A 27,691-nucleotide genomic window follows, 5' to 3' on the forward strand; every position below is an offset into this window, starting at 1 on the left:
TTAAATGTTGAAATTAGTCAGTAGTGTTTGTCCATTCTGGGTTACTGTGGAAACACGTGCTGTTAGTAGATATAAAAGTCTCATTCTGAGTTAACAAAAACATAACGATTATTATTTTCAGGTGATTATACACTAATGAAAACATCGTTATGAATATTATATTCAATTTCTGCAATAATCTGTACCTAAATCTGACACACTGAGACTTTTAAATTACAGTCAGCAGCTGGTTAGTTTAGCACAAACTCAACAAAATGCAGGAACACCTCTAGCTAGGTTCTGTCCAATGATATCTGCTTCCCAGCACTTTTAATAATTAACGTTATGTTTAGTTAATCCATACAAAAACTGAAATGTAAAAATGACAATTTACTTACCCCTCAACAACATGCAGAGGAGGTGACATTCTAGCCCTGAGTAGTGTCTGCAGGCTGCCTCACAGGCTTCATAAAGCCCACAAATCACAGTTAAACCATATCTGCTCTTTGCAAAATGTAATTTATTAATGTCTACATCAGTATGTGGTCACATCATGAATGAAGCAATCGTTCTTTAATATAAACAAAGTATTATGATTATGACGTGAAAATCAATGCTACTGGTTCGTACATTTAGAAAAAAAAAGACAGATGAGCATAAAATCAGTCACTATCTACAGTACATGTTTACATAGCAAGATCTAAAACTAACTACGAAGTGTAGTTTGAACTTTGTGGCACACACAGGGTCTGTCTGCACATGTATGACTAACAATGCAATAAAGATAAAAAAAAAAAAATCAGCAGGTTATTTTTAAATAAGTTTAAATCCAGATTAACTCGCAACAGTTCACAACACTGGAGTTTCTTCTCGACTGAAGCAATTGGCAAACAAACAAACTGATCAACTGGAAGAAAAGTGAGATCTGAAGGGATTCATGTGATGAATGATAAGTTGACTTTGGTGTGGTCTATGTCTTGGTCTAAAACAGACTCCATAATTGATGCTGGTTTGGTAAACTTCTAACAACTCTGAACATGAATAAGGATGCATCTGAAAAAATAAGCTAGTTTCAAGTCAAACAAATAATTCAGTGTGTTTTGGGGATTTTGAGTATATTCCAACTAATTCATGAGCAGGTAACTGCTGATCTTTTTAAAGCAAGAGTGAGAGATGTAAGAGGCTACAAGATTATCTTGATATCCTGACAAGCTGGAATTTGAGAAAACATTGTGCTGAATTCAACCTAAAAAGTTTAAAAATAGTTGCATTGGAAGCCCATTACATAAAACGTTGCAAAGATAATGAACTGAGAAACCTCAGTGATAACATAATGCACACTACAGCCAACATAACACTCAAAGAGAGAAATCCATAACTCGGGAAAAGGCAATATGTGAGTTTTAAGACAGGACCGATACATAACAGCATGAATGAAAACGTTGGCATTACAGTGTCACAGTTAACCACTAATGAATGAACCACTTTGTGGGACAACACACAGTTGGTGAAGTAACTTTGTTTACATGTATTCACACTGTGTGTGTGTGTTTGTGTGTGAGTGCAGGATTGATTGATAATCGATCAGTTTCCAGCCGTCTGCTCACTTGCTGTTGCCCCGGGAGGTTCGCTGTTTGGTCATGGTCGTCAGCATCTGGCTGATGTAAGAGGTCAGGAGGTCGTCCATTTTGTAGCCCTGAGGGGTCGGAGGTCAAAGGTCAGACATACTGTACTAAATTGATATCTATTTATTGGGATGTGTGGCTCTACAGCGTGTTTCACCGGAAAATTTGAAGTAACCACCTGTTTTAAAATGTTTACTTTGTGAATGTGTCTTCTTTAGCTGTTATTTCTCATTATGAATGAAGTTTGACTAAAAACATAACACAGGTAATTAAATATGACATTTCTGATATGATTTGTTATTAGTTAGATTACAACAAAAACAATACCAGCCATCTATAATAACTAAGTCCTGTTGTTCAGTGTATCCTTGCCACAGTTTTATATCTGTGTAGTTATATCATGACTGTCTTTAAAAAGCTGATCTGAGAGTATGCTGGAAAAGAGCTAGATGCGTTTCTGGTAACAGTGCATTTCTCAGCTCACCAGTGAGGTTTCACACAGCAGTTTGCTGCCTCGGACCAGGTTTCCAATGGTGATGTGGAAGTACGTGTTGCCGCTGCTCCAGTTGGAGATTTTGGTGAAGGGGTGAGTGGTGAGGATGTCCTGTAGGAAATATAACGACAGAGATACATGAATAGAATGAAAGTTGTGGTGCTTCAGATACAGCAGTATTTAAATGAATGCCTCCGATCACTAGTTTCACAGATTTGTCTTTAATCTGAATCTCTGTTTGTACTTTGTTTCCAAAATGGTTTGAAATATTTTATCTCGATAAAAGTGAACCAACCTTAGTCTTGGGATCAATGAGACTGACTCCATGTTTGTTGATTGCTATCAGGAGGGATTCTGGGTAATTTGGATCAGTTGTTTGCTGCAGGACAACAACAAAAAGTAGAAAAAAGAATTAAAGAAAAAATTCATTCCTCATTCAGTGCTGAAAAGTAACCAAGTACAACAACAGATTAACTTCACTACATTGATTTTAAATATTTGGTTAATAGTGACTTATAGATTCAGATTATTAATAATTATAATCCAGTGATATAATGCATTATTCTGAAATGCTACTACTGGTAGTACTTTTCCACCACTGGAAAAAAACACAATATAACGACATGAAAATATGCATCAGCTCCAAAACATACATTAACATTCAGCTTTCAAGAACTGATTAGTGCGGACAAACATCTTTACCTTGACTTCAAAAAAGGCAGAACCAAATGTGGGCCACTTGTAAATGATTTTGAGGAAGGAGAGTTTGGCTTCTTCTCGAGTCTTTCCTGAGTGTTTGTTGAACAGCGACATGACGGACTGAGAGGGAGACACACAACACAAACCAGGAAGATGTAAACACATTACATCTTGTAAAGATATACTGAGATATTATTATATCTGATTGATATAATCATCAGAATTCATCACAACTTCTCTTTTCTTGAAATGACTACCTCTAAAAAGGGACGCTATTGATCATATTTGAATAGGAATTTAAGAATTCAATTCAGATCTTTATTTCCTTTGTCCGTCTACTCTTTGTTCTTTGAGTGTTCAGCTACAAAACCATGTTCATGTCATATGTATTTCTATTTTGCAACATGTCATCTCACCCTCTTCCAGTCGTCGGGGGGCAGATGTCTGATCTGGTCCTGAGGGACGAGGTCCTTCAGAATCTTGGCAATGTTTTGGAAGTGGGATTTATCCTCCTCAAACTTCACTCTGTAGATCAGTGCCGCCAACTGGTACACCTCCTCCCTCGGACATTTGTGGTAGCCGCGTAGATACTTAGGCAGCTCCTGTGGAGAGAAGACGGTCACACAGATACTAAATTATTAGCACGTATAGTAATGTATAACGCAGTTAGTCTGCGTGCAGCAGCAGCTGTGCTCAGTGCCCAAATACTGTAGTTTTAAAAAAAAATTTTTTAAATCACTTAACACACATTGGAAAAAAATTCATAAACCACTAGAGGTCAACAAAAATAAGATATTCAGCTGCCGTTGACTCTCTCTTGATCTGCATAACTTCCCAGCTACAAAGCTACATCCATGAAAAAAAAATGTAGGTACATGGATGCCAAAATGGTGTGGTTGAGATCTAAAAACCTAACTGACTGTCCTGAAAATAAAGTCTTGAATAAAATAAGATTATTGACTGTGTGAGTGTTTGTGGAAAGTAGATTTACTTTCAGGACTTTTACTTGTAGTGGAGTGAAAGTTTCACAGTGTGGTATTTGCACTTTTACTTAAGTAAAGGATCTGAAGGCCGCTCACTTGGTAGTAGTGGAAGATGGAGTCAGCCATGGAGTCTTTTCCTGGCATGGTATTAGTCCAGAGCTTCTTCATGAAGAACACCTGATACGTCAGCGAAGGCACTACACCTAGAGTACACACACGAGAAACAGTTAGAGGAAGACAAATCATTGAGAAGATATAAAACATGTGAGCTTTAAAGAAACATTCATCTTTCTTACCGTCTTTCACATGTCTGGCTTTCTTGATCCAGTCGGTCAGGTGCCTCACAAAGTCGAAAAAGAAGTCGCCATCGGGCACACTGATGACCTGAAGAACCAGAAAACCACAAACTGAAATTCTTTCTAAAGCATGTGTCTCAAAAACAATCAGCAGTCTTTACACGAACCCTAAAGAAAAACTCTTTTTAATGCTAATTTCTGCATCGCAGATGATTGTAACCTTGTCTGTGATCTTCACAAAGAGACTGAAGCCTTCGGAGGATTTGAGCAGAAGACGTCCAGAGATGTTGTGGCAGAAATCTTTGGCCTTGGTGCTCGACTCCACTTCAAACACCTGCCAACACAAACAGGCTGAAACTGAAACAACTGCTTATACATGAAATATGTACATGTACATATATATACATATATACACATGTATATAATTAAACATTAACATTTTAGTCACCACTGACCTCGTCTGAGTCATCGGGAAAGTAAACTTTGTGGAAGATCTGAGTGGTTTTGTGCTGGATGGCCTCCACCTCCACCAGGTGAGGGGGGTACTTTCTTGACCCATTTCTACAACAAATAACAGACAGGAGAGATGAAATGGATGTAAATTGAAAATAATAGAAGGAGTAAGACCACAGGAAAGCGTATGTGTGTTTGTTACCGTAAGGCTTTCTGTAGCCGCTGCATGCAGTCTGGAGCCAGTGGATAGTGTTTCTTAGCCTGGAGGAACTTCTGGACGTGAGGCAGCAGGACATTACTAGGAGGGAACAAACCAGTGCAGAGCCAAAGCAGCTCCCAGCCCTTCTCCTCACTGTACCTACACACATAACACACACACACACACACACACACACACAGTACAACACAGTAAGAAATGGTCAAGGGGTTCTTGTGGAAAAAAATAAATAAAAAGAGGCCCCGCTATAGTGTGAGTTAGAGAGATTAGTGAGTTAAATACACTACACGGATTAAAGTATGTGGGAAACCAAACACCACTAAGCACAGTCAAAACCTTAAACCTTTTTCTTTTGCAAAGATACGTTTACACAGTTTGGACCCATGTTTGTGTCCACTGGATGAATATAAGTCCAGTATTTTTTCTCTTTTAGCTCTTTTTTGGTCTCCACCAACTCCTGAGGGAAATATCTGATTTTTTAAACGTTTTATCTGTATGTGTGTGTGTGTGTGTGTGTGTGTTAAACGTTTTATCTGTATGTGTGTGTGTGTGTGTGTGTGTGTGTATTTTAGACGTACTTGATGTGATTATCAGTGAGCTGTTTGAGAATTTGACAGAAGATCTCATCTTTGAGCGGCTCGGCCTTCAGCGCTCCTTCAAAGATCTGATCGGTGAGCTCGTTGACCAAACGCGACCGTTTGGACGGGTAGTCGCCCATATACTTCATCACGGGTGCAGCCGAGGTTAAGGACACCAACCATTAACACAACAACAAGCTGGGGACTGTGATGGAAAATCAAAAACATGTAACACACGTACAGAACCCTCAGGCCATCCACTAAAGGATATCCATGAAGGCCAGGCAGGCCTCCTGGGAGAGCTCCTCGTGAGGCAGGACTTTCTTCAGCAGAGGCTGTTTCAGAGGCTCCCTGGTGCAGCTCCACAGACGCTCCTTCCCTCTGGATTTAGAGATCATCACCCTGCTCAGAGTGCTCTTAGGAGGAGGCCTGGAAACATGCAAGAGAGGTTGGAAATGATGAAACACAAACAAACTACGCACTGGCAGGTCAAACTATACACTTTATATCTGTATGTAAGTGATTAAGAAAGATACCTGAAGTAGTCGTAGGAGAACTCCTCCAGGGTGTAGGGTTTAATTTTATCCTCCTTGTCAGAAGGACTCATGTGGGACAAAACAATGGATTCCCGCCTCTGATCAGGAGTCATAGTCACAAGAGCCTGAGAGAGGTGAAAAGGGATGTAGGAGTTATAAATCAAAGAACCTCCTCCTGAAATGTTATTATATAGATTTTTAATAATAATTCAGGTTTTAGAAAATACACTGAGTGAGATACGAAGATTGATCTCAATCTCATATCAGACTAGCCTAGCTCAGCATAAATACTTGAAGCAGGGGGAAACAATTAGCACACAGCCTCCTGCACCACAATCTACTGTCGAAACAATGTCACTTTTATTTGTAGGTGTGTAATCCAGTACAAAAACTGTACTAGAGGCAAGAGTTAATATTGCAAATTAAATTTAAGACTTTTAAATACTTCAATATCCGGTATACAGATACCAGAAGTTAGCTGATTATTGTTGTCATCCAACTCACCACTAAGTCATACTGCGGTCTGGTGATGGTTGGCAGTACGTAGACACAGTCAGCAGGGAAGTCTCCTCGTTGTTTGGTCCTGTCGTTGATACCGTGAGCCCAGCCAGAATTCATCACGTGCTCTCCATCGTGTTCGTCCAGAATGATCAGATCCCCCTTAGAGAAACTCAGGAATGTGGCATCTGCCCCTGCTGCGAGATAAACATTATATATGTTACATATTTATACTATGTTCATATAAACATTCTTTGTTTTGAATGATCGCTGAATCTTACCAGGGTTGGGACAGTCCAGCAGTCCCACCACATACTTGGACTTCTTCCTCAGACCATCGAGGAAGGCGACCACCAGATCACGGATGTCCTCTGCATTGTTGGATGTGAACGTGTACTCGTCTCCTTTGATGGTGGCCAAGGTAAAACTCTGGCCCTGGAGTTTACCCCCTCTGGAAGAGGAAATTTAACTTCAATGTGAGGCTTTTCATGGTTAACGAAAAAAATAAATAAATCCAAAATTCAATTCAAGTGGAGATGTTGGAGTTATTGTACCTGCTACTGGAGACAGCAGTGATCTCTGGGAACGAGAGCTCCAGAAGCACCTGCTCCTGTTCATCCACAAAGTAAACCCCAGTCCAGTTCACCGCCACAATCACATCGTTCTTCGGCAGACTAGGTCCTGTAGACAGACGATGTTGTATCGATGAAAACACCTACAGATACCTCCAGACAGCTACACTGTTTTCTGTTTTTGTATACCAACCTGAGAACTTAAAGGCCTCGTAGAAGCGCGAGAAGAGTAAAGGCCACTTTAAACGAGCAAAATCCACCACGTCCTCCTTCACCCTCTGCGTGTTCAGCCTCCTTTTGGTGTGTAATCCCTGCACAGTCAGTCGGAGTTAGTTACAGTCGCACATGTTGTTCAAGAAGTACAAAGAAATGTATGTTTTGGTGACTACATCAGCAGATACCTTTTTATGGGCATTGATGATAAGCTGAACCCACTTCTCTGCAGTCTTGGTTGAGGTGATTTCTCTGTCGGGGATGTAGGAGGGGATGAGGCTGAGTAGGCGGTCTTGGAGGATTTCAGAGCCATAATCCACATAGTACTGCTGAGAGGCCAGCTCTGCCAGGTCCTCCTCCTTTAGGACGGAAACAGGGCGAAGAGACGAACATGAGGAGACGAACAACAACAAATCTTCTGACTGTGATCACGCAGATTCAAAGTTTTGATGATTGTTACCAGTTAATCCTACTAAACTACATCACTCTCATGTCATCCTGTCGATGTTTTATTTTTCCAACATCAGATTTTGAGGGATGACAGGACTTGGTGCTGGTTAACAGCTTGAAAGAGAAGGATCAAACCCACAGTTTTCCTTTTTATAGGATTCTTAAATGCAGAGAGGATTCTGCTGAAGCAAAGCCCAACATTTCAGCCTATGGCACATTTTTGAAACTGCACAAAAGGTTGTGCAGTTTCAATCCTTTTAAACTTCGTTCACTACTACAGGAAGCCGTTTTCTGTGTCAGCTACACTTTAAATAAATCTGACATTCGTCTTTAAGGGGAACCTGGTTTTATTATTATCTGTAAATCTAAATAAACTACTTTGCACACTCATGAGCTGCATGCTAAACAAACAAAGCCACTCACCCTCTCACATCGGTACTCTCCGAATTTCACCCCTCGTACAATCTGCTGGTAAATGAGGTTTGTGGCGACGTAGTCCTCTGCCGGGTTGTGCCAGGGGTTGAAGATCTCCTTCCTGAAGAATAGCCTCCAGGGAGCGTTCCTCTCCTGGGCGCCCTGCTCCTTTGCATACTGCTCGCACTGGGAGACGGCGTCCATGACGTGGTCACTACCACTGCCCAGTGATGACACCTGACCAAAGCAGTTTCACAAAAGTATTCAAACATCTGTCAAAAGAAATATAACCTCCACTGCGTGGGTGAACGCTGACTTTAAAATAGAAACTGTATGTGTCACAGGAACATGTCTTGGTTTCACCTTGTCAAACAGAGCGATGTACAGAGAGAAGCCAAATCGATCTCTCAGGTTGATCTTGTCCGCCAGAGCGTTGCAGAGCTCGCTGGCAGTGGTGGCTGAGTCTGCGAGGAGCGTCTTTGTGGTGCCATCCATAAACGTTACTGGTAGCATGATGGGTTTCTTAGATTTAGTGGCCTGAGGGACAAAAAAGATCAGGTATAAGTTCAAGTACTTGTTTGTTTATGTCACTTTTAATCAATTTAATATATAGAATATTTATGGAGAATATTTTGACCTAAAAATTAAAATCATCTTTCAGATGTGGTCACTTGTTTTCTGATTTTATTGTGATCACATACACTAATTTAAGATTTTTTTTATTTAAGTTTTTTTTTTTTTTATGTTATCAGCATAAATTCATGTTTCCACACATTCACCAAGTTAAATATTTTAGATGTTTTTAATACCTCACAGAATTCAATTCAATATCAGCTTCAAATTCAGCTTCAGTTTCAGTATCAGATTTCAGTTCAGACTTAAGACCTGCAGATATTCGGAGACACAGAGCAGCAAACATGTTCAGTACCTGTAATTCCAGCCATGATGGCGGCTGGGTTCTTGTTCGGTTGACAAACGTCCTCCTCAACCTTTCGTCGCAATATGGAGCATAACCAGGAGGACCATTATTCAGAAATGTCCGTAAATACTGACAGAGAGGGGAAAGGAAGATAGAAAGACAAACACAGCAGATATAGAGTTCATCAAATTACTAATAAAGAGTCAAATTAATTGCATAAAGCATAAAAACAAACAGGTTTATCTCCATGATCATTATAAAAAAATAAAAGCTGATGTATTCCAAAGATAAGAGACAGACTGCATTGACATATTTAGATGTCTTGCTATGTAAAAAAAAAAAAGTCCAGAAACAAAATAATTGCACTTTACTGTTTTATAACACAAAGAAGTCCTCACAACAAGGAATCAGTGTGTTGATAACAATTGTTACCATTCATTTACTTTTGATTGACTCAAACTTTGAGGTGGTGTCGATAACTTCATATCCTTTAATGACTTTAATGACTCTGGTTGCTTTATTGGTGTTTATGATGGAGACAGAAAGGCTGTTATTGACTCTGCGCTGCTGTCTATTTACTGACTGAGTGTTTTCAGTGATCGATCCGTCCCATTACTACCCTTGATTGGATTTTAATGATTCCTTTCTGCAGTAAACAATAATTATTCCTCAACTCCCTCAAGTCTGTTTTTTATGTTTACCCACAGTAGAAATTGCCTTTGATTACGGGATCAATGAGAAGGATTTACAATAAAGAAGCACCTTGCTGTGCAGGACAACAAAGTGAATTCTTCACCTGTAGTAAAACCTTGGTGACATTACGTTTAATTACAGCCGTTTAAAGAACGTTATAGCAGAGATAGCAGATCAGAACGGACTAATCAGAAGGTCCTTCACACTGGGTGAAATGAGTTTGAGGATTCCTTACTTTGACAAACTTCTCTGAGGGGGCGAAGCAGCCGACGCAGAGAGACAGCAGGATCCATCCGCGGGCGTGGCTGCTCTTGGACGAATTCTGAGTGAGCTGTTTGCAGATCTGACAGTAGATCTCATCCCTGACACAGAACAACAACAGCTAAACAAAACAGCTGATTTCCCAATTGTACCCCTTTTAAAAAAGTACCAGCACATTACAGAATATAATACAGATATTACAGATATTACTGCGATTTTAGGGGGGATTTCTTCGAGGTAATTAGAAATTAAATGAATCACTGACACAAATTTGGATTTGTTGACGACATTAAAGAAAGTTCAGATACTAAAACTACAGTTGTTCATAGGTCACCTGAGGGCAGGCCGTAAGATGCCATTCCCGATGATGAAGTGAAGTTTCTCCAGGTTGGAGGTGGGTCGGTCCTCCAACATGCTGTTGCCCTGAAGGCTGTAGTCCCCCTCTGTCAACCGCCTCGTCACCTGCCACGGACAATTAGAATAAATAATAATAATAATAATGTAAGAATAAACTTCTCCATCCGGTCTATTAACGTGTTAAATATCAAAATATTTGCTATTCTCATCTTTAATCTATAAACACAATGTTGGTGATCTGTAAGTAAGCTGTTGTTAAGTGGTAAAAATGTGAAAACAGTAAATCCTGGTGAAAACCTCAAGGAAAGTTGCTGGTTTGAATCTCACCTCCTCTGCGATCTTGGATTTCCTCTTCAGGGTGAGAGACACAAGTTTATGTCTGACACTGTTCCTCTTTTGGCTGTCGATGGAGCTGTTCTGTAGACACAAACATGGAGTGACGATGACAATTTGAATGTCACAGACGTGAGCATCAGTAATGCTCAAGAGTCATTTCAGACACGTCAGCATCGTCTCACCTCTTCTTCCACCTGCAGTTCCTGAAGCTCCCTCTTGTAGGTCCTCTTGCCGAGGGTTTCGTAGATCTTAGTCATGACGGGGATCTTTTCGCTGCCGTCATTAATAACCATCTGGCATTTCGGCTCAGGGAGGTCTCCCATGAACCTCAACACAGTGATCCACACTGCTAATGCAGCCTTAAGGACACGACAAGGCAAGTCAGTTAGATTGTCTTTTCTTACACATACTTACAGGTGCAGTGCTAACTGTTTTAGTTTAAATGAATCTTTAGAGAAAGTGAATAATTGTTGTACTGGTCCTTTAAGTGGTCGATCTGCTGACTCCATTAACACACTCACCATCTGGTCTCCTTCGTCCTCGTGAAAAAGCAGAGGTTGTTTTAGTGGTCGTCTGATGTAGGTGTGAGTGGAAACACCCTGGAAGTAGGTGGCTGCAAATTTGGGGAACTTGTACTCGGACAAATCCTCTTCTTCCTCATCAGGTAACGGTGGAGCTTCATTCACTTCCTCCTCTTCAGCCACCTCAACGCGAGGAGTCTTCTCCAAGTCCTGACGGAAAAAGAAAACACATCAATGCGTGTAACATATGCAGTTAATATGTCTATTTTCAAAAGGATTTCAAGGACTCATGGGAACATGTAAATAAGAACAAAAACTGGCTTTTCATACTTCAAAACCAGCTGGTGCTTGTCCGTCCTGGTTTGGCAGCGGCCCAGAGTTCCCCAGAAAGCCGAACATACGGTCGACCATGTCTGAGTGATCTACAGGCTGCTCCTTCTCCCTCTCCATCTGCTCTAGCAGCTCCTTCTTCCTCCTCGCCTCTTCCTTCTCCTCCCTCTCCCTCTCCTCCTGCTGCTGGGCCAGTTGGACGAGCCTCTCCTGGTGTTTTCTCTCAGCCTCTGCCTTGGCCCGCCGAGCCGTCATCTGGTTTCGCAGCTGCTCCTCCTCGGCCAGGCGCTGGCGCTCGGCTTCCTGGCGATGCTGCAGCTGTGAGGGCAGGCGAGAGAGGAAACAAGAGGGGAGAAGGGTTCACAGAGGCAGGTAGGCTGTGATACTGATTAGCATTTCCTTCTGTTATCTTTTGATTACTGGAAAGAAGCTGAAGGGAAACATTCCAGGTATGAACACACAATTTCCTTTTTGTTATTTTAATTCTATGAAATGCATGACTAGACAACAAAGAGCAAAGAATATTAACTAATCTTAAAAGCTGAGCACAATATACAGAACTTTTATCTCTAAAGCAGAATAAATCTAAACTTCTACACATGAATGTGACAAGCAACCAATAGAAAGCAATGTCATAAAGACAACACAAATAAATGCACGATAATGACAACATGTAACAGCAGCCGCCTCTGGTCTGTAGTCGAGCTGCTCGACTCCCAAAGAGCTCACCCACTCCACTTCTTCCTTGTCGGGTCACTAGAACCGCAGCCATGCTCAGCAATATTATTTCTACAAGAGCTACTTATATCAAGCTGATAACAAACTGAGATTAAACAAACATTTACAAAGCAAATCATTTATTTAACATTGTCTTTCAGAACATGTGTGACAGGAGCAGAAAAAAAAATATTTCACAAACAGACATGCAGAGAGGTTTAAACAAACTATTTTTAAAGAGAAAATATAAAAGAAAGGTTTTATGGTGACATATTTTAGGCCATCACAGGTCATTAAAAATCTTTTAAAATGTGTTATTGGTAACAGTTTGGATGCAGCGTTCGCACTTCAGATTGGATGCAGTTTGTTTAAAGGTCTCACTGAGCTTTAAACAAACCACCAAACAGACATTTATGCTCGCTCTACAAAATGACTGGCCATGTGTGTGGAGATATAAATGTAGGCAGGGTCTGAACTTCTCCCTTAAACCTCCCCCAATACAACTTTGTATTTACTATTTGGATTTTTACAGACTATAAAACAATAAATGTATTACTAGTGACTATTTGCCCCTGTTTCCAGCCTTTATGCTAATCTCAGCAAGCAGCTTGGCTTCATATTTAGTGTACAGACATGAGAGTGATATTGAATCTTCTCATCTAACTCAGCAAGAAAAGTAAATTTCACAAAATGTCAAGTATTTTCTTTAAGGTCAGCTAACTGATGGTGAAGAGATACCCATTAGGTGTTGGTGTTGCATAAGAATGACCTCCTACAGTATCTAATTATGCCGCTGGATGAATAAATACAGTCAGGCGTCACATATTCCATATCAGATGGAGATATCAGATCAGATTTCTTTGCACTACACATACGTTAGTCTTCATATCTGCCATCAACACCAAATCCCCTCTCTTTCTGGCACCTTAGCAACATGGTCAAAGTAGCAGTAGTAAATATAATGACTGTTTACCTCTGCCCTGAGCCTCTGGCAGAGGCGTCTGGCTATCATGCCCCTGGTGTAGGCCTGAAGCGTCAACACGGCACGAAGACGGCGCCAAAATGTTTGCCGGATGAGGAAGCCACGGCAACGCGCTTGGATGAGAGTAACGCAAAGGCGAGTCGTCCGGTAGCTTTTGTAGTGCTTCCTTGACCTGTAGACAGCCTGAAGGCGCAAGAAGCCCGACTGCATCTGAAGGGGAGAGAAGTTTGAAAAGATGGAGTGATGTTAGTGGGGTGTTTAAATTACTGTGAATGAATGGGAAACGTGTCTTGTGCTGCTTGAATCAACATAACACAGATGAAAACCTAGAAAACTTTACATTAAATGTGTAATATTACTTACAATTTTGTAATTCTTCCTGCATTGATAGCCCCTCCAGACTTTCTGGATAAGAATCACAGCTCTCCTCAATCTGAGGAAGTTAGTCCTGCGAAGCAGAGACAGAAATTAGATTTTAAATCAGAACAAAAGACCCGTATCCTAAATCTGTTCTTTCTTTAGAGCTGAATGAGAAATGGAACATGGAGTTTTACTCATTAAATATTTATGTAGGTAGCACACTTGCAACTCAAAACACACAAAACAAACAAACAAAAAAATCTGATATTTTGGCACTTTGTGGGCTCGTAGGTACGTATAGAGTCCTTGAAAATGTTTTACCTCTCTCTAAGTCCACGCACAGACTTCTGGATGCGGATGACCTTGTCAGTAATGGCCTTGTCCCTTTCGATCTCCAGCTCCATGTCATGGTGGTCCTGACGAGGGACAAGCAGAGACAAAGCAGGAATATATTCATCAAGGATGGATTACCAAAGTTTATGCTGACATGATGCATATTCCTAAATAAAATTTAGTGTAATCAAATTAACAGTGGAAACAAGTTCCTTAGCTCATTTCTAATCTGGCTCTGAAGTTCATGGCTGTTTTTAAAGATTTATTCTTCAGTAGTAGTGAAAGTAAATTTGGGAGTATTATCTCTATATTATTTTTAAGATTTCCTTTCGCCTTTTTTGACTGTCTCAATACAAAGAGCACTGATTCAGAGTCTCGACAACTTAATCCTGAACAGGATGATGCAACAAGCTAACTTTTACACACGGACACACACAAAAAAAACAACCTTTAGAAAAATCTTGGTCTTCCCGATCTGCCAGTCATCATATTTCCCCAGCCGGGCTAGGACTATCTGCTGGCAGGTCCCTCGTAGGTTTTCCTGGAAGGAGAGAAAACTACGTTAAAGTGATGACTCCTGGACCAGTAACAACTCTTTTAAGACTCATCTGATACTGTATGATGTCAAAAAAACGTGTTGCAAATTAAAGAAATACTGTATTACAATCAGTTGAAATTATGATCTTACACAACTAGGACAGATGTATTGGTAAACATCATGTAACAGTCCAGCTTCACTCCTGTGTTGATATTAAACAAGGAATATCTAAATTTGATTTAGGAGAAAGTCATGTTGAAAAATCTTAGCAATCATTGCACCATGAGTGTGAGACTGCCTCTTCACTGACACTGAAAAACACTGAAAGCAAAACAATTTGAGGTAAGCCAATGTAGAAAAAAAATATATTTGTGTAGTTTGGTGAACTGACCATTTTATAATGTTACTGGTAGCTACTTTAAACAGGTTTACTCAGGACTGAAGAAGACAGGAGAAAACAGAAATGTAACAGACGACTGTGGTGTTGTTGACCTGTCTGTGTGCAGGTTTGATGCCAGGCATGAGGACTCTGTAACGGTCCACAAACTCTGCAAAGCTGTATCTGATGGGATAACCGGCCCGCCTGATCCTGATGGTCTCCATCATGCCGGAGTATCGTAGCTGACGAATACACAGCTCTCTGTCAAATAACTGAAAAACAAAGAGAAACAGATGTGCTAAATTCAAAAGCAGGGTAACAGAAAAAAATTCTACTCAAGGGGACAACGTGATATTTTATGAAAGCTGAAGCTAAATATAGTTGAGTTACAAAGAGACAACAGATGGTTTAATTAAACCTGTACAGTTGTTTATACTTTGTCATTATTCAAGGAATACTTCCACATTTTGGGAAATATACTTATAAGCTTTCATGTTCATAACAATGAGATTAATCTAATGTATGGTAAATAAGAAGCTACAGCAGGATAACTTAGCACAAAGACTGGGAACATAGGGAAACAGTTAGCCTGGCTCTATCCAAAGATTTTTTTAAACCAACCTAATAGCATAATTTCACTAATTAGTATGTTACATCTCTACTGTACAAACACTGAAGTGTAAAAATGTGGAGTTATGTTCTAGACTATTTCTTTGGGTGGGAGCAGTTACTTCCTGAATTTCCACTGGTTGTCCTGCAGATGACCTCCAATATAAACACAACTTCTAATTTCTTGTGTACAGTGTGTTAATAATGAGCTTTAGAGGTGTCTTTAGGCAGTTTACACTTATTTGTACTCAACAGAGACAAGAATTTAGAAAGATACTTCTAATCAACGCAACCTTGAACCTGTAAAAATGTGCAATGTAAAGTTTTTGTGTTTTGTGAGGAACATGCAGGAATTCTAACGCACATAAAAAAAATAGTTCTCACCATTGGTTTTTTGAACTCGTTGGGTTTTATACAGCGAACAAAGAACGGCTGACACACACTGAGAGTCCTCATCAGCATCTCCAGCGAACGTTTGAACTGACTGCTCAGAGTGGGAGAGCGCTTCCTCGTCTCAACACCCTGCAAACACACACACACACACACACACACACACACACACACACACACAAGGTGGCAATATATAAAACACCAGCAGTAGAGAACAAATATTTATAACCAGTGGAACTATTCTAGAAGAAAAAAATGAGAATTGTAGTTGTTGCTGAGAGCTTGGTGAAATCAACGGCTGGAAGTATAATATTAGCTGGCTGCTATGTCTTGTGTTGCTGCACCTGCTTGATGTTAGCAAAGTTGTCGACTTGCTACTTTTTGGTTATAAGAAATAAAATCATAACAAATACACATGTACAGCCGTCTATATCTACCACAGTGGTATTGCAAACTGAAACTAAATTTTAAGCATATTGCTTAAAATTTTTTTTGTGACATTAAAAAACAAGGCAACATGTATATTTTCTACATTCAAGTATCAAAATTTATCAAAATAACTGCATTAAACACAGGAAAATATGCAGAGTGGTGCAGGTTTTCTAGCACAGACACGGTCCGAATGACAGATGCATGACAGAGCGGTGATGGGAAGATTTGACTGTTATTGGAGATAAAAGAAATGCTGACACACATCAGACACCTACAGACTAAGAACTTAAAGAACTAAAAGCAGTGTTAAGATGTATCCCTTAATATGTTTTTTTTAAATTTATTCTAATAACTGAACCATTGTTTCTGCTTCTGCAGAGTGAAAAACACAAACCGGCCTCAGACTGTTGATGACAATCAGGAGTTGTTAATGGTCTGTTGAGGATAAAACACCAGACAGATGTTCACACAATGGTACACAACTAAAGCACAGGGTGCACACATATATTACTACTGTACACAACAGACAAACCAAACAGAAAACAAAATCTCTGACAGCAATAGAATCCTTTCAGTTAAGCCAAAGAGAAAACATGACAGGACTTTGTGCTTTTAAAGCCCCTCGGTTCTCTGAACCGTGACATTTTCACAGGATAAGATAGATGAGGACTGGGAAGTGCGTGTCAGAGAGTTTGCTGGTTAATTTTTCATCAGCTGCATACTAATTTTTTTATCATATAAACATGTATTTCATTCTGGTTTCTGTTACAACAAACTGCACACCTGGAGGATAAAGAGAAGAGCTTAAAGAAGGGGTGTGTGCTACTATCTGCAGCTGCACCGTGGATGTTTGGATTCATTGGGAGGGGGGGGGGGGACAAACATTGGGTTTTTGTGTGACCACATTTTGAGTGACCACATGTTGCTAAAGGCCGATGATTACCTTTGGAGTAGGGGTGCTCGGCTGCTGATAGCCACACAGAAACTGATGTCAGAGGAAAGGACAGAGAAGAGAGAGCAGAGTGAGAGGAGGGCTGTGCCCATAGTAAAAGACTAAGAAGGGAGGCAAAAGTTACCAGTGACTCTGACAAAGTCAGAGCAAATGTAAAAAAAGGAGGTAAAACATGTTAGTCCACCATTTCAAGTAATGCATGCGGTAGTGGTATTACAGTATTTGTTGGTCTCACCATGGCAACATCAGCCTGAAAGATCTGCTTGATGAACTTGTTTTTGGATGAGTGGACGAGCTGGATGATGTCAGTGTGGAGGCTGTCTCGATTTTTCTCTAGGAACCCTGAAAGAGGACGGAAAGGGAAAATCTGTAAGCTGTAAGCATGAAGTCATTTTGGACTGACGTAGCGCCTTCGTTAGGGTTTGTTTGTGCATTTTTGAATTGGACTGTTTGTCACGTCTCATCTGACCTTTATTTTACCAGAATCCTCTCCTGAGTCAAAACCACCAAAAGTCATCACAAACAAGAGAGGAGCAAGAGAAGAAAGAGCACAAAATATAACACGACAACACTGATGAAACAAAACGCACCTTTGGTCTCGTAATGCACCACACCAGCAAAGTGTTGGATACCAAACTGGGTTTCGTAGCTGTTTTTAGGACGGATGTAGTTGGAGTTGAGCTTGTGCTGTGAGTTGAGCTTATACAGCATCGTAGCATCAGTTCCCTGATAAACGAAGAAGAATGCATCAGTAAAGATCAGAAACAATTAAATAAATTGGTTTCTTATACTGAATAGTCACTAGGAATGGACCAAAACAAGCTCAGCATATCAGTAAATCAATATATCTCTGAACCACACACTGTTTTATTCATCCATTTGATATTTATGACTATTTCTAATCATAAAGATATTGTTCAAATTGCCAAACACACTCCCTTGTGTTGTACCTTTGGGAACTTGCTCTCTTCATCGATGAGGGAGATAATGTTCATGGGTTTGTTGGCAATCATGTCGAGTGCGTCCTGGTTGTCTGTGAACTCGATGTGCTGCCAGCTGATGTCCTCCAGGTTGTACTCTTCCTGCTCCAGTTTGAAAACGTGCCGTACAAAGAACTGCTGCAGGTTCTCGTTGGCAAAGTTGATACAAAGCTGTTCGAAACTACACAGAAGAAAAATCAAAGTCAAACAAAGATGGAAGCAACAACACTGTTTGACGATAGAAACTACAGTAGAAACAACATTTTTCTATGTTAGATGAATGGACCAATAATGACGGTTTTTAATAAGAATGAATCACCTGTTGACAATAAAGTTCTCGAAGCCAAAGATGTCCAGTAACCCAATCGATCTGCGCACAATGCTGCTCTCACAGGATGGAGGTCTGCATATGGCAGCATTGATCTTATCTACAATCCAGACAAACAGACGCCCATAGATCCCCTGGAAGAGGAAACTCATGGTTAGTCAGAATACGCGGCTTCATTGTCAGTCGGCCAGTCAAACAGTAAATCTCACCTTTGTACAGTTGAAATAGTTTGGTTATTTAATAAAGTTAACTGACAGAAAATTAAAATCTGATTAATAACTACTTAATTGTAATTTTTAAGCCAAAATGCCAATGTTTCTCTGGATATTTCTGTATTTGTTTGTATTCTGTATTAGTACCTTGACAAAAGCATCCCTGACATCCAGGCCTTGGTCCACACTGAGAGGCGTGGTGACACTTTCACCACGTGTGATCAGAGTTCGCGTGGTCAAACACACCATTACATCCTTGGGCTCCACCTGCAATCCACAATAAGCAACATAAAAAAAGATTTAAAAAAGATAGAAAAAGTAGAGCTGGAACAATTGTTTGATTTACTGATTAGTTATCAACTATTAAACTGAAATTAAATGAAATAAACCAATTATTTTCATAATCAATCAATCATTTTGAATATTTTTTTAAGAAATTCTTTCCAGTATTTTCTGGTTACTTTAGTCCTCTATGATATTTATATTAGATATCTGAGAACGACATCTTGGGCTTTGGGAAACAGTGATTGACATATTTATGGATCAAACAACAAATCTATGAATCCAGAAAATAATAAAAATATGGTTAGTTGCTAATAATAAGCAAACAAAAATGACAAAACAAAAGTGCTGCATTAATCCAGTTTATTGCAATTAATCTATGTCCCATTACTTAACACAGAAATATTGCTGGATTTTAAGCAGCTAATTAATTTTTCTGGTACGTACTAACTTCTATTCATAGATCAGTGTGTAGACTGTAGTGCACACACACATACACACCTCCATGAGTGAAGCAGCTGTGATCAGGTCAGGAGATCTCACAACCACACAGGCGTCCAGGTTGTCATATGTACGCGCTGAGGAACAAACAAATCAAGGACACTGTTTTCCTAACAGATCTCTACGTATTTACCATGTGATTTTTTTCCACTGACACAGTATACAGTAAGAAACACCTCTAAATATTGTGCAGTCCACCACTAAACATGGCCTTACAACAGAATTGTCAACAAAAACGTGTCCTTATAAGTTAAGTGTGTGCAGTTCATCATACCTTCAAAGCACAGATTGCCCATATGCAGGATGGCTGCCAGCAGCTTGGAAATCTCCCAGCTCTCTGTCTCAGTGAACATGAGGACCTTCATAGCGGACAGGATGCTCGAGTAATCTCTCAGGTCGTCACGACCATCACACGATGTACAGTTACCCTTGGAAGGTAAAAGATACAGAGATCTTTAGTCGTTAGTTTTGTTGTAATTGTGTTAATTGAACGGAACGGAAAGAAAACTATTATTATTCTTAAATTCTCATTTTGAGAAAAAAAAAACATCTGGTTTTCGGCCTCAGCAAAATAAACATGGGTTATATATTATAATGCTAACAAGACAATATTCTAGCTAACTGTGACATTCTAATGTTAAGTATGAATAAATATATTGGTATGTGTATTTGTTAACATAACACACTACACTAGATGTGGATGTTAATGGATCCACTTCTCTTATATGTACAGTATGAATGGTCTCTCACCATGGTGAGGTAGGAGTAGTCTGTGGCGAGGCCCAGGCCCAGCTTGGCTTTCATCTCTGGGGCCATCCCCTTCAGCATACAGTAAAACACATGGTAGTTCCTCTCATCTGAAGCCTGGAGCAAATAAAAAATAAAGTTAATGGAGACTGTATGGTATGTTTACAGATACCACTACACCCCTAAAATGTATGAGCAGCTTGCTGGATAATAAATGAAAATAGTCCCCAATAAATGTACTATTTAATGCAATTTGAGTAATGCTTCCTAAAAGTAGCAGTTCACAGCTGTTTTAGGACAATACTGAGCCTTTTTAAACTATATTTGTGACCTTATTTAAAGATTTCTTCAGTAGGAGCAAGTGGGTTTGGGTTTGACAGGCATAGGGTGAGTTTTTGTCAACAAATTGCATGAAAGACCAAAACCTATTTAGTCTTTCATGCGATTTGTTGACATAAAGTCACCAGTCTTATCCTTTAAACTTTATTTTAGATATCCAGACAGTACAACCAACATCATATTCTTTTACTAGTACTGTAAAGAAGTATTATTTTGTACCGAATTATCTCAGCTGATCAATCTAACCAAACAAAACTGATCCAAAAAGGTCTGAAGTTATTACTGTTTTCTGTACTGACACTGAGGATGTGTTTGATCAGGATAGAGTTGTATAAACTATGATCCGGTGTCTCACCTGTCGACATACACGAGACTTCTCCAGCAGGTATTGCTCTATCTTGGCTCCTTCAATGGCCCCTCGCTTGTTGAAGTGGATATCGATATATTTTCCAAAGCGACTGGAGTTGTCGTTTCGAATGGTCTTGGCATTGCCAAAAGCTGAATGAATTGACAAACTGCACAGTGAGGTGATGGGGAAAAATCACAGAGGTAGGTAGGTGGAGTGTAGTTTGATCTAACTTGTGATGTGCAGATGTGAGGTCTAAATCTTAGAAAAATCTTCACATGCATATTATCCAAAAATAAATAAAAAATCAAGAACAACTACTAAATGGAAGTTATGAAATTGTTTTTTTCAATGGCTGTTTTCAAGATCATCAACACCACAGGAAAAGAGGTCCTTAAATTAATTAGGGAAATCTATATTTACATACAAACTGGGCAAACTCTATCTGCTGAAGATGATTTAATACGACCAAAAGTTTCAGAACAGCTAGATTTAACATATTTCTTTTCAGCTTTGAATGTTCTTTTGAGATGAGCTGCTGTCTGACCTTCAAGGATGGGCGTGGCCTCCAGGACTTGCTGCTCTATCCAGGAGTGCTGACCACTGATGGCGGCGAGGAACTGCAGAATCAGCTTTGTGCTCTCTGTCTTCCCAGCTCCAGACTCACCGCTGTCACACAGAGAAGACTGTTACACACTCATACAAAACACAGACACACTCTCCTTTTCTCTGATACAGAGATAAAGAGAGAAATTTAACTTTATATACAGTCGTAGTTTAGACTTTTCAACCTTTTAATACTGCAAAGTGCCCTGTCGTGTTGGTGTAAACCTCTTGTTCATGAATGATGTGTTTTCTTCACTTTGAGTGAACATTCACACATACCTGATGATGCAGCACTGATCCTTGTTGTTCCGCTGCATATTGAAGTAACAGTTGTCTGCTATGGCGAATATGTGCGGTGGCAACTCCCCTATCTTCTTATTTGTGTAGAGGCGGATCTGGTCTGCAGTATAGATGGGTAGCAGCTGATAGGGATTGACTGCAACCAGGATTGAGCCTGTAAAGGTCTGCAGCAAGCCAAAAACACAAGAGCGGATGATTGAAAAGACCACAATTATTATTATTTCTTAAATATCATCCATTTCAGAGACAGAATATCTGAATATATTTCAAAGTTATACAGGATAATTCTAGATATGATTGTACTTTATTTGCCCCTATCACTTTGATGCTTTCTAATAATAAGCGATTACTGATCTAATTCGACTGATTGGACAATTTAACAGTGAACTAGAGGAAATCAAGGAGTTAATTGCATTAATCACATGAAATTGTAATTCTTGCAGCAAATCTGCAAGAATTATAGTCATGTATTTATCACGGATCTAGTCATCCAAATGTGTTTTAAAATGCTTCAAAAAGCTACTAAAGAAGCTGGAGACAAAATAAGTTGTTAGCACCTAAGCAAGAATTAAAATCAGTCATTAATAAAGCAAGGAAAGGTTGGACTGTAACATATGGAAACCAAGAGACGCCATGAATGAAAGCACAGTTTTACACATAAAACTTAGTTCCTTGTGATTATGGACCAAAGATTTGCTGTTGCTGCCTGAGAAAGGTCTAATATACATCCAGTATATAAAACAACTGTGAGTTACCTACTGTTTATTGTCAGTTGCCAGTTTGATAAATTAATTAAAGTGAGGTTGATGTCATATTGAGATAATTTTATATCCAATCATCAGAACTGAAAGTCTACTATGTGTATAAGTGGACCAACGTGAACATGTGGAGTTCCTCAAAGCTCAATCCTCTTTATTTATTATTATTATACGGTTATTCTATTATTATCCATTGGGTCAAATTAGGCCAAACAATAAATTCATAATTATGTAGACAGCACCCAAATGTGCATTTGCTCTGGCACTAAGGGACTACAGTCTCATAGTTTGTACCTTTGAGTTCACTGAACAAATTAATGATCGTAGTCTTTGACTGCTTTAAGCTTGAGGAAATTGAATTTGAATGAATTAGCTTTGGGAAGGAGAAACGGGATAAAGGACAACGCTCATTTAAACTCTCTTTACAAACCAGAACCCTTTTAATTTGTATTTTGATGTTTTATGTAGTATTTCTTGATTTTTCTTGATGTATAAATATTTAAAGCACATTTGTGCATGAATGGTAGACAAATAAACTAGATAATGGGAGTAAAATTAATAAAATTACATCCATGGCTGCTCTTACCACCCACAGTTACAGTACTGACATGTTGAATACAATAAATATATTAGACAGAAAAAAAGGGGAAAAAAAACATGTTAGGAAAGATGTGACATCGCAAAACCATGTTAGCTTCTTTTTTTTCTTGGTCATACAAATCTTTCTGGTTCAATTTCATACTCACCCTTCCACCACAATTTGTCTACATGGAGAGAGAGAACAAACAACCAATAAAACATTATAGAACTAACCTGGACAAAGAAATACACACCAAACTACAAGGTTGTAGGAGCTTATCCCTCTGTTCTAATGAGCTGTTAAGCATCAACTATTAGACGATATTCACAGTAAACCTATTTTAATCTGCTTTGATTAAAGTTCCTAAACAGGTGTGACCAGGTGCACTGTGCCACAGATCAGCTCAGTTGACAAGAAGCTGTGTATGAAGGACAGAGAATTCCCATTTAAAACCTATGATTGCTATTACCTAATATTACCATCAGTAACCTTAGTTAGATAAAGAAACTATCGCCCAATAATCTCATAAGGTAGTTATCTATTATCACTATTTGGCAAGACAGAGGCGTGATGGTTCTACCTGATTTAAGTTGTTTTTATTTCCTCCTTGGTTTGAGACACTGGGACTTTGTCACTGAATAATGTTGATGGTATTATTATATATATATAGGCGTTTGGGTATTAAACAAGCATCTAAAGTCAGATTGTTCAAGCAGAAACCACTCTGATCTGCTCAAAGTAGCTCTGTTCTTTGAGGAGCAGCTAAACCAGGACAACATGCTTCTTGGATACAAAGTCACACATGTAAAATGCATCTATGCCATCAAAAAGTTGTACCTAATCTACATTCAATGGCAGCATTTGGAAACAGATATTAACGTTAAGCATACAATGAAATAAAATAAATACATTTCAGTAGCAATATAACTGAAATTTCTGATAAGGTTAAAGAATACTATGCAACTCCTTGTCGTTATGAGAGTAAGTGAAAATTCACAAATGAATAGGGATTCAACAATTACCACAAGCTAACGAAAAACCATGGTGACTTGCCTCGTTCAAAGATATTTAGTTTGTGTCATAGAGGAGTATGGAAACCAGAAAATAGTCACACTTGAGATGCTGGGATCAGTTAATTTGTGTAACTTTTGTCAAAAAACACCCCCAAATGCTGAATCAATCAGATAATCAATTCATCTGCTAATTGTTCATTGTCTGCTAAATGTTTTATCTTTTCTAAATTCAGTGTGCCTCTGTAGAAATGCTTGTTTCTCTCCCCTCTCGTATTTGTCACAGCATAGGGACATTCTGTTAATTGGTTTATTTATAGTAAACAGGGTATTGGAGGTACAAGTAAACAGCTTAACCTGAATAAGATCTCAACTGAACTGTGGACAATTGCCAGGGAAAAGCTCTCTATGTTCCTATTATACTGTAGGTGACTGTAAACATTTGTGTGCTCTTTACAGACAGGAGTGGTACTAACGTAGATGACGCATTCATTGTAGCGGATGAGCAGGTTGCGGAGAATGCCGGCTTCATTGAGGTCACCCAGACGGATCATGTCTTCCACCCCATGGATGGAAGTTGGGTGCATGGGCTTAATGTTTGCGGCATTCTGAGGGCCAATCCAGTGTTCCTGTGCGAGCAGGGAAACACGTCAGAAGAGATTAGAAGGACAGTGGACTGAAAGATTCTGGTTTATTACAATCTGGGTCTTATTTAGCTAGTTTGGGTCATTAACTGGTTTGTTTCTATTGGTTATTATAACATTGTAATGAGATGTGGGAACTGCATCAGGGGCAAGAAACACAAGCAGTATGATCCGGATTATCTAAACCACTTGGTTTGAAGGTAAAAACAATTAAATTGGAGAAACAGTTGTATTATTACCAATTAGAAATTATGCCCATATCTACAAAAATAGGACTCAGGCTGTACTAAACTGTAATTTCCCTTTAAATATTTAAACAGAAGTGTGTTTATAATGTTTTTTATCCCATTAAGTATCCAGTCCAAATGCATCTCTTAGTCTGCTAGAAATGAAAGTCTCTCTGCTTGTGAGTGAGTTCTTTTTTTTGATGATGCTGCGTTCCAACATCTCAGCAATTAACTTAGTGATGATAGAGGTGTTGGACAGAGACTACAAAAACAAAATAAATGTCGAAATAAAAGAAATCCTATTACTAATAAAAATACAGGATAAAAGTAACGGTTGTTACAATAAGCAGATAGGATGTGTGATTTTATTGTGATGCCGACTTACCCTGCCTTCATCATCAAGAACCTGGATCTGTCCGGAGTCGCAGAGTTTGACCACGGCTCCCACAGGAACGTCAAACTCTCTGCCCGTTTTAAGGTCCAACCACACATAGTCGCCCTGCATTATAAAACAGCTCTGGTAAAAAATATGGATGATTTTACACTGAATAAACAAACACAAAACTGGATAAAAGAGGAGGAGGAACTAATTGATTTTAGGCTACCAACAAGTTTTAACCACAGCCACAGGTGAGTGTCTGTGAGCTAGTATTTATGTGTTACTTTTATCATGTCATTTGTTCTTCTATAATCTTCCCGTTTTTTGTGCCTGTGATTATGTCATTATGTATGTTGAATAACGAGGAAATAAAGTTGCATCACAGGGCCACAGTTTCCAACTTTTTCAGCTGCCAATTCTCTGAATGGGAGGATTAAGTCTGGAAAAGGCTTAAATCTGACATGATGTCCACAGGCTGGAAACAAACCTGGGACCCAGCCTTTCGTACTCGGGCTGTATACTCAGCACAAATCTCAGTATTCACCCCTACAGTCTAGACCATGACCTTAAAGATGCTATTTTTGCTTCCATTTAACAACATCCAGATGTCGCCCATTGAATGAGATTCATAGCTGAGACTCTGAGACTTAAACAGCGCAGTGTGTCTGAGTCATGCCCCACAGGACTCTGGGAGGGAAAAAGGCACCAGGATCTAGTTATAAAAGAGAAACTATTGATGGCCTGATATGAGGGTAACCACGTCAGACTGACAAAGGAGACATGTCAGCTTTGTCTATATTTATACCAGCGCTACTGAAATGTGAAACAACAGTGCCCACATTCTTACTTTGTCATCCAGTATATTTAACGTCATTTATCATACTTTAGATGTTGTCTGTTGCACTTGCACTTAATTTTGACCCCTGTGCACCGTACCTGTGGCTGTCCCACAATGACAAACTCAAGCCTTACAAATATGCACTGATAAATTCTACTGTAGACAAAACCTATTATTATAAAGTATTACTTATATGCATTACTGTGCTATGCATGCAGTACTGTGAACATAAATGTAAGTAGATAAGTCTGTGTCCACCAAATCTAAAATAAAATAAAATACAAACACATTCTCTCACTTATCTCTAGTTGCGTCTAGCCATGCAAACTGAAAGAACAATGGGCCTCAAAGCAGAGATTATTTTTTAGGTAACACGACGAGTGATTTTAAAAAACAAATTTTCTTGTTATTATCAACGAGAATCTGTCTGACATGACTGAGACAGAAATTATGTTTACAGATGAGGTAATGTGTTAAAGTTTATTCACATTTCTCTTAGTCAGGTTCCCTGACTCCCTTCCTTCCTCACTCTCTGACGTATCCTTGGTTTCCCCAGACGTTAGACAGAGTGAAGGGGATATGATGCCATTGACAGGCAACCAAATGCACATTGTTACCTTGAATAAGGCAATAATCTAAGTACACAACTTAATACTGTAAGCCATTCAACAATGGTGTACTAGTTTTTAGACATAGACGCAGAAATGTTACATACTATGCCGGTAGCACCCTTTGCTTTGCTTTATAATTAATCAATTATAATGTGTCTGCCTTTACTCTTGCAAGAACCTCATTTATTTATCAACTTCCATTTTATCTTATTTTCTCTGACATTATAATTGCCTTTTGCTTATCTGGGTTTTAGACAGGCTTTTTTTCATGAACAGTGTCACCTACAATGATTTATTAACATATGTTTTTCTATAGTTCCCTGCCAGAACATCCATATGTGTTAGAACAAACATTTTATTATTTATAGTTTAAAACATGGGCCATCTAGCTTTTAACCTGCAACACACAAACAATGTTGCTCCTTTATTTTCACCATGTTCACGCTTTATCTTCATCTCTAACATAATATCAGCCATCAGCTGTTTATTTGCAGGCTTTTGGTTTTAGGAATAATCAGCTCGAACCTTTAACAAGTCAGCAGTAGACAGTGTTCAACCAGTTTATCCAGTAGCTTAAACATTATATAAAGTGTAAATGTCCAAAAACTGACATTTAAACAGGGTGTGAGATGATAGCAGCTACTGAGGCGATCAAACCGTTTCTACCCAACCTCAACCTATATAACTAACCTGCTGTAGTATGACCATGGTTCAGCCTCAGGTTGATAGCAGGACATCAGAAGTCACAGTATGTGGGCTCTGCAAAGAAGACAAAGACATCATCAAACAAAGAACAAACTGCTTCATCAGAATTAGTAAGCTGTAAATATAAATAATAATGTATAGACACTGACAACAATGCTTAGTACTGAACAAAAGATGCATTTG

General features: G+C 39.1%; 1 protein-coding gene across 1 annotated transcript; it reads right to left on the bottom strand.

The window, feature by feature from the left end:
• Nucleotides 1–486: 486 nt before the first annotated feature.
• On the bottom strand, nucleotides 487–27,511 carry myo7ab (myosin VIIAb). The gene is made up of 47 exons (XM_019274787.2): nucleotides 27,494–27,511; nucleotides 25,361–25,474; nucleotides 24,581–24,733; nucleotides 21,736–21,920; nucleotides 21,398–21,519; nucleotides 20,860–21,002; nucleotides 20,169–20,282; nucleotides 19,693–19,846; nucleotides 19,419–19,495; nucleotides 18,783–18,902; nucleotides 18,415–18,557; nucleotides 18,066–18,276; nucleotides 17,706–17,841; nucleotides 17,351–17,457; nucleotides 15,726–15,863; nucleotides 14,846–15,004; nucleotides 14,264–14,356; nucleotides 13,804–13,898; nucleotides 13,486–13,570; nucleotides 13,114–13,332; nucleotides 11,424–11,741; nucleotides 11,094–11,303; nucleotides 10,755–10,931; nucleotides 10,564–10,653; nucleotides 10,214–10,341; nucleotides 9,854–9,980; nucleotides 8,935–9,054; nucleotides 8,370–8,543; nucleotides 8,016–8,243; nucleotides 7,331–7,501; nucleotides 7,123–7,240; nucleotides 6,912–7,038; nucleotides 6,639–6,808; nucleotides 6,364–6,554; nucleotides 5,860–5,984; nucleotides 5,595–5,752; nucleotides 5,324–5,477; nucleotides 4,731–4,886; nucleotides 4,531–4,636; nucleotides 4,296–4,409; nucleotides 4,076–4,163; nucleotides 3,876–3,982; nucleotides 3,213–3,398; nucleotides 2,800–2,916; nucleotides 2,393–2,476; nucleotides 2,089–2,208; nucleotides 487–1,675 (listed from the first exon to the last, which is right to left on the bottom strand). The coding sequence occupies exons 1-47, from the start codon at nucleotides 27,509–27,511 to the stop codon at nucleotides 1,583–1,585; spliced, it is 6,543 nt and encodes a 2,180-aa protein (XP_019130332.1). The 3' UTR covers nucleotides 487–1,582.
• Nucleotides 27,512–27,691: the final 180 nt, after the last annotated feature.

The sequence above is a fragment of the Larimichthys crocea genome, chromosome III (assembly GCF_000972845.2).
Source record: "Larimichthys crocea isolate SSNF chromosome III, L_crocea_2.0, whole genome shotgun sequence".
NCBI lineage: Eukaryota > Metazoa > Chordata > Actinopteri > Sciaenidae > Larimichthys > Larimichthys crocea.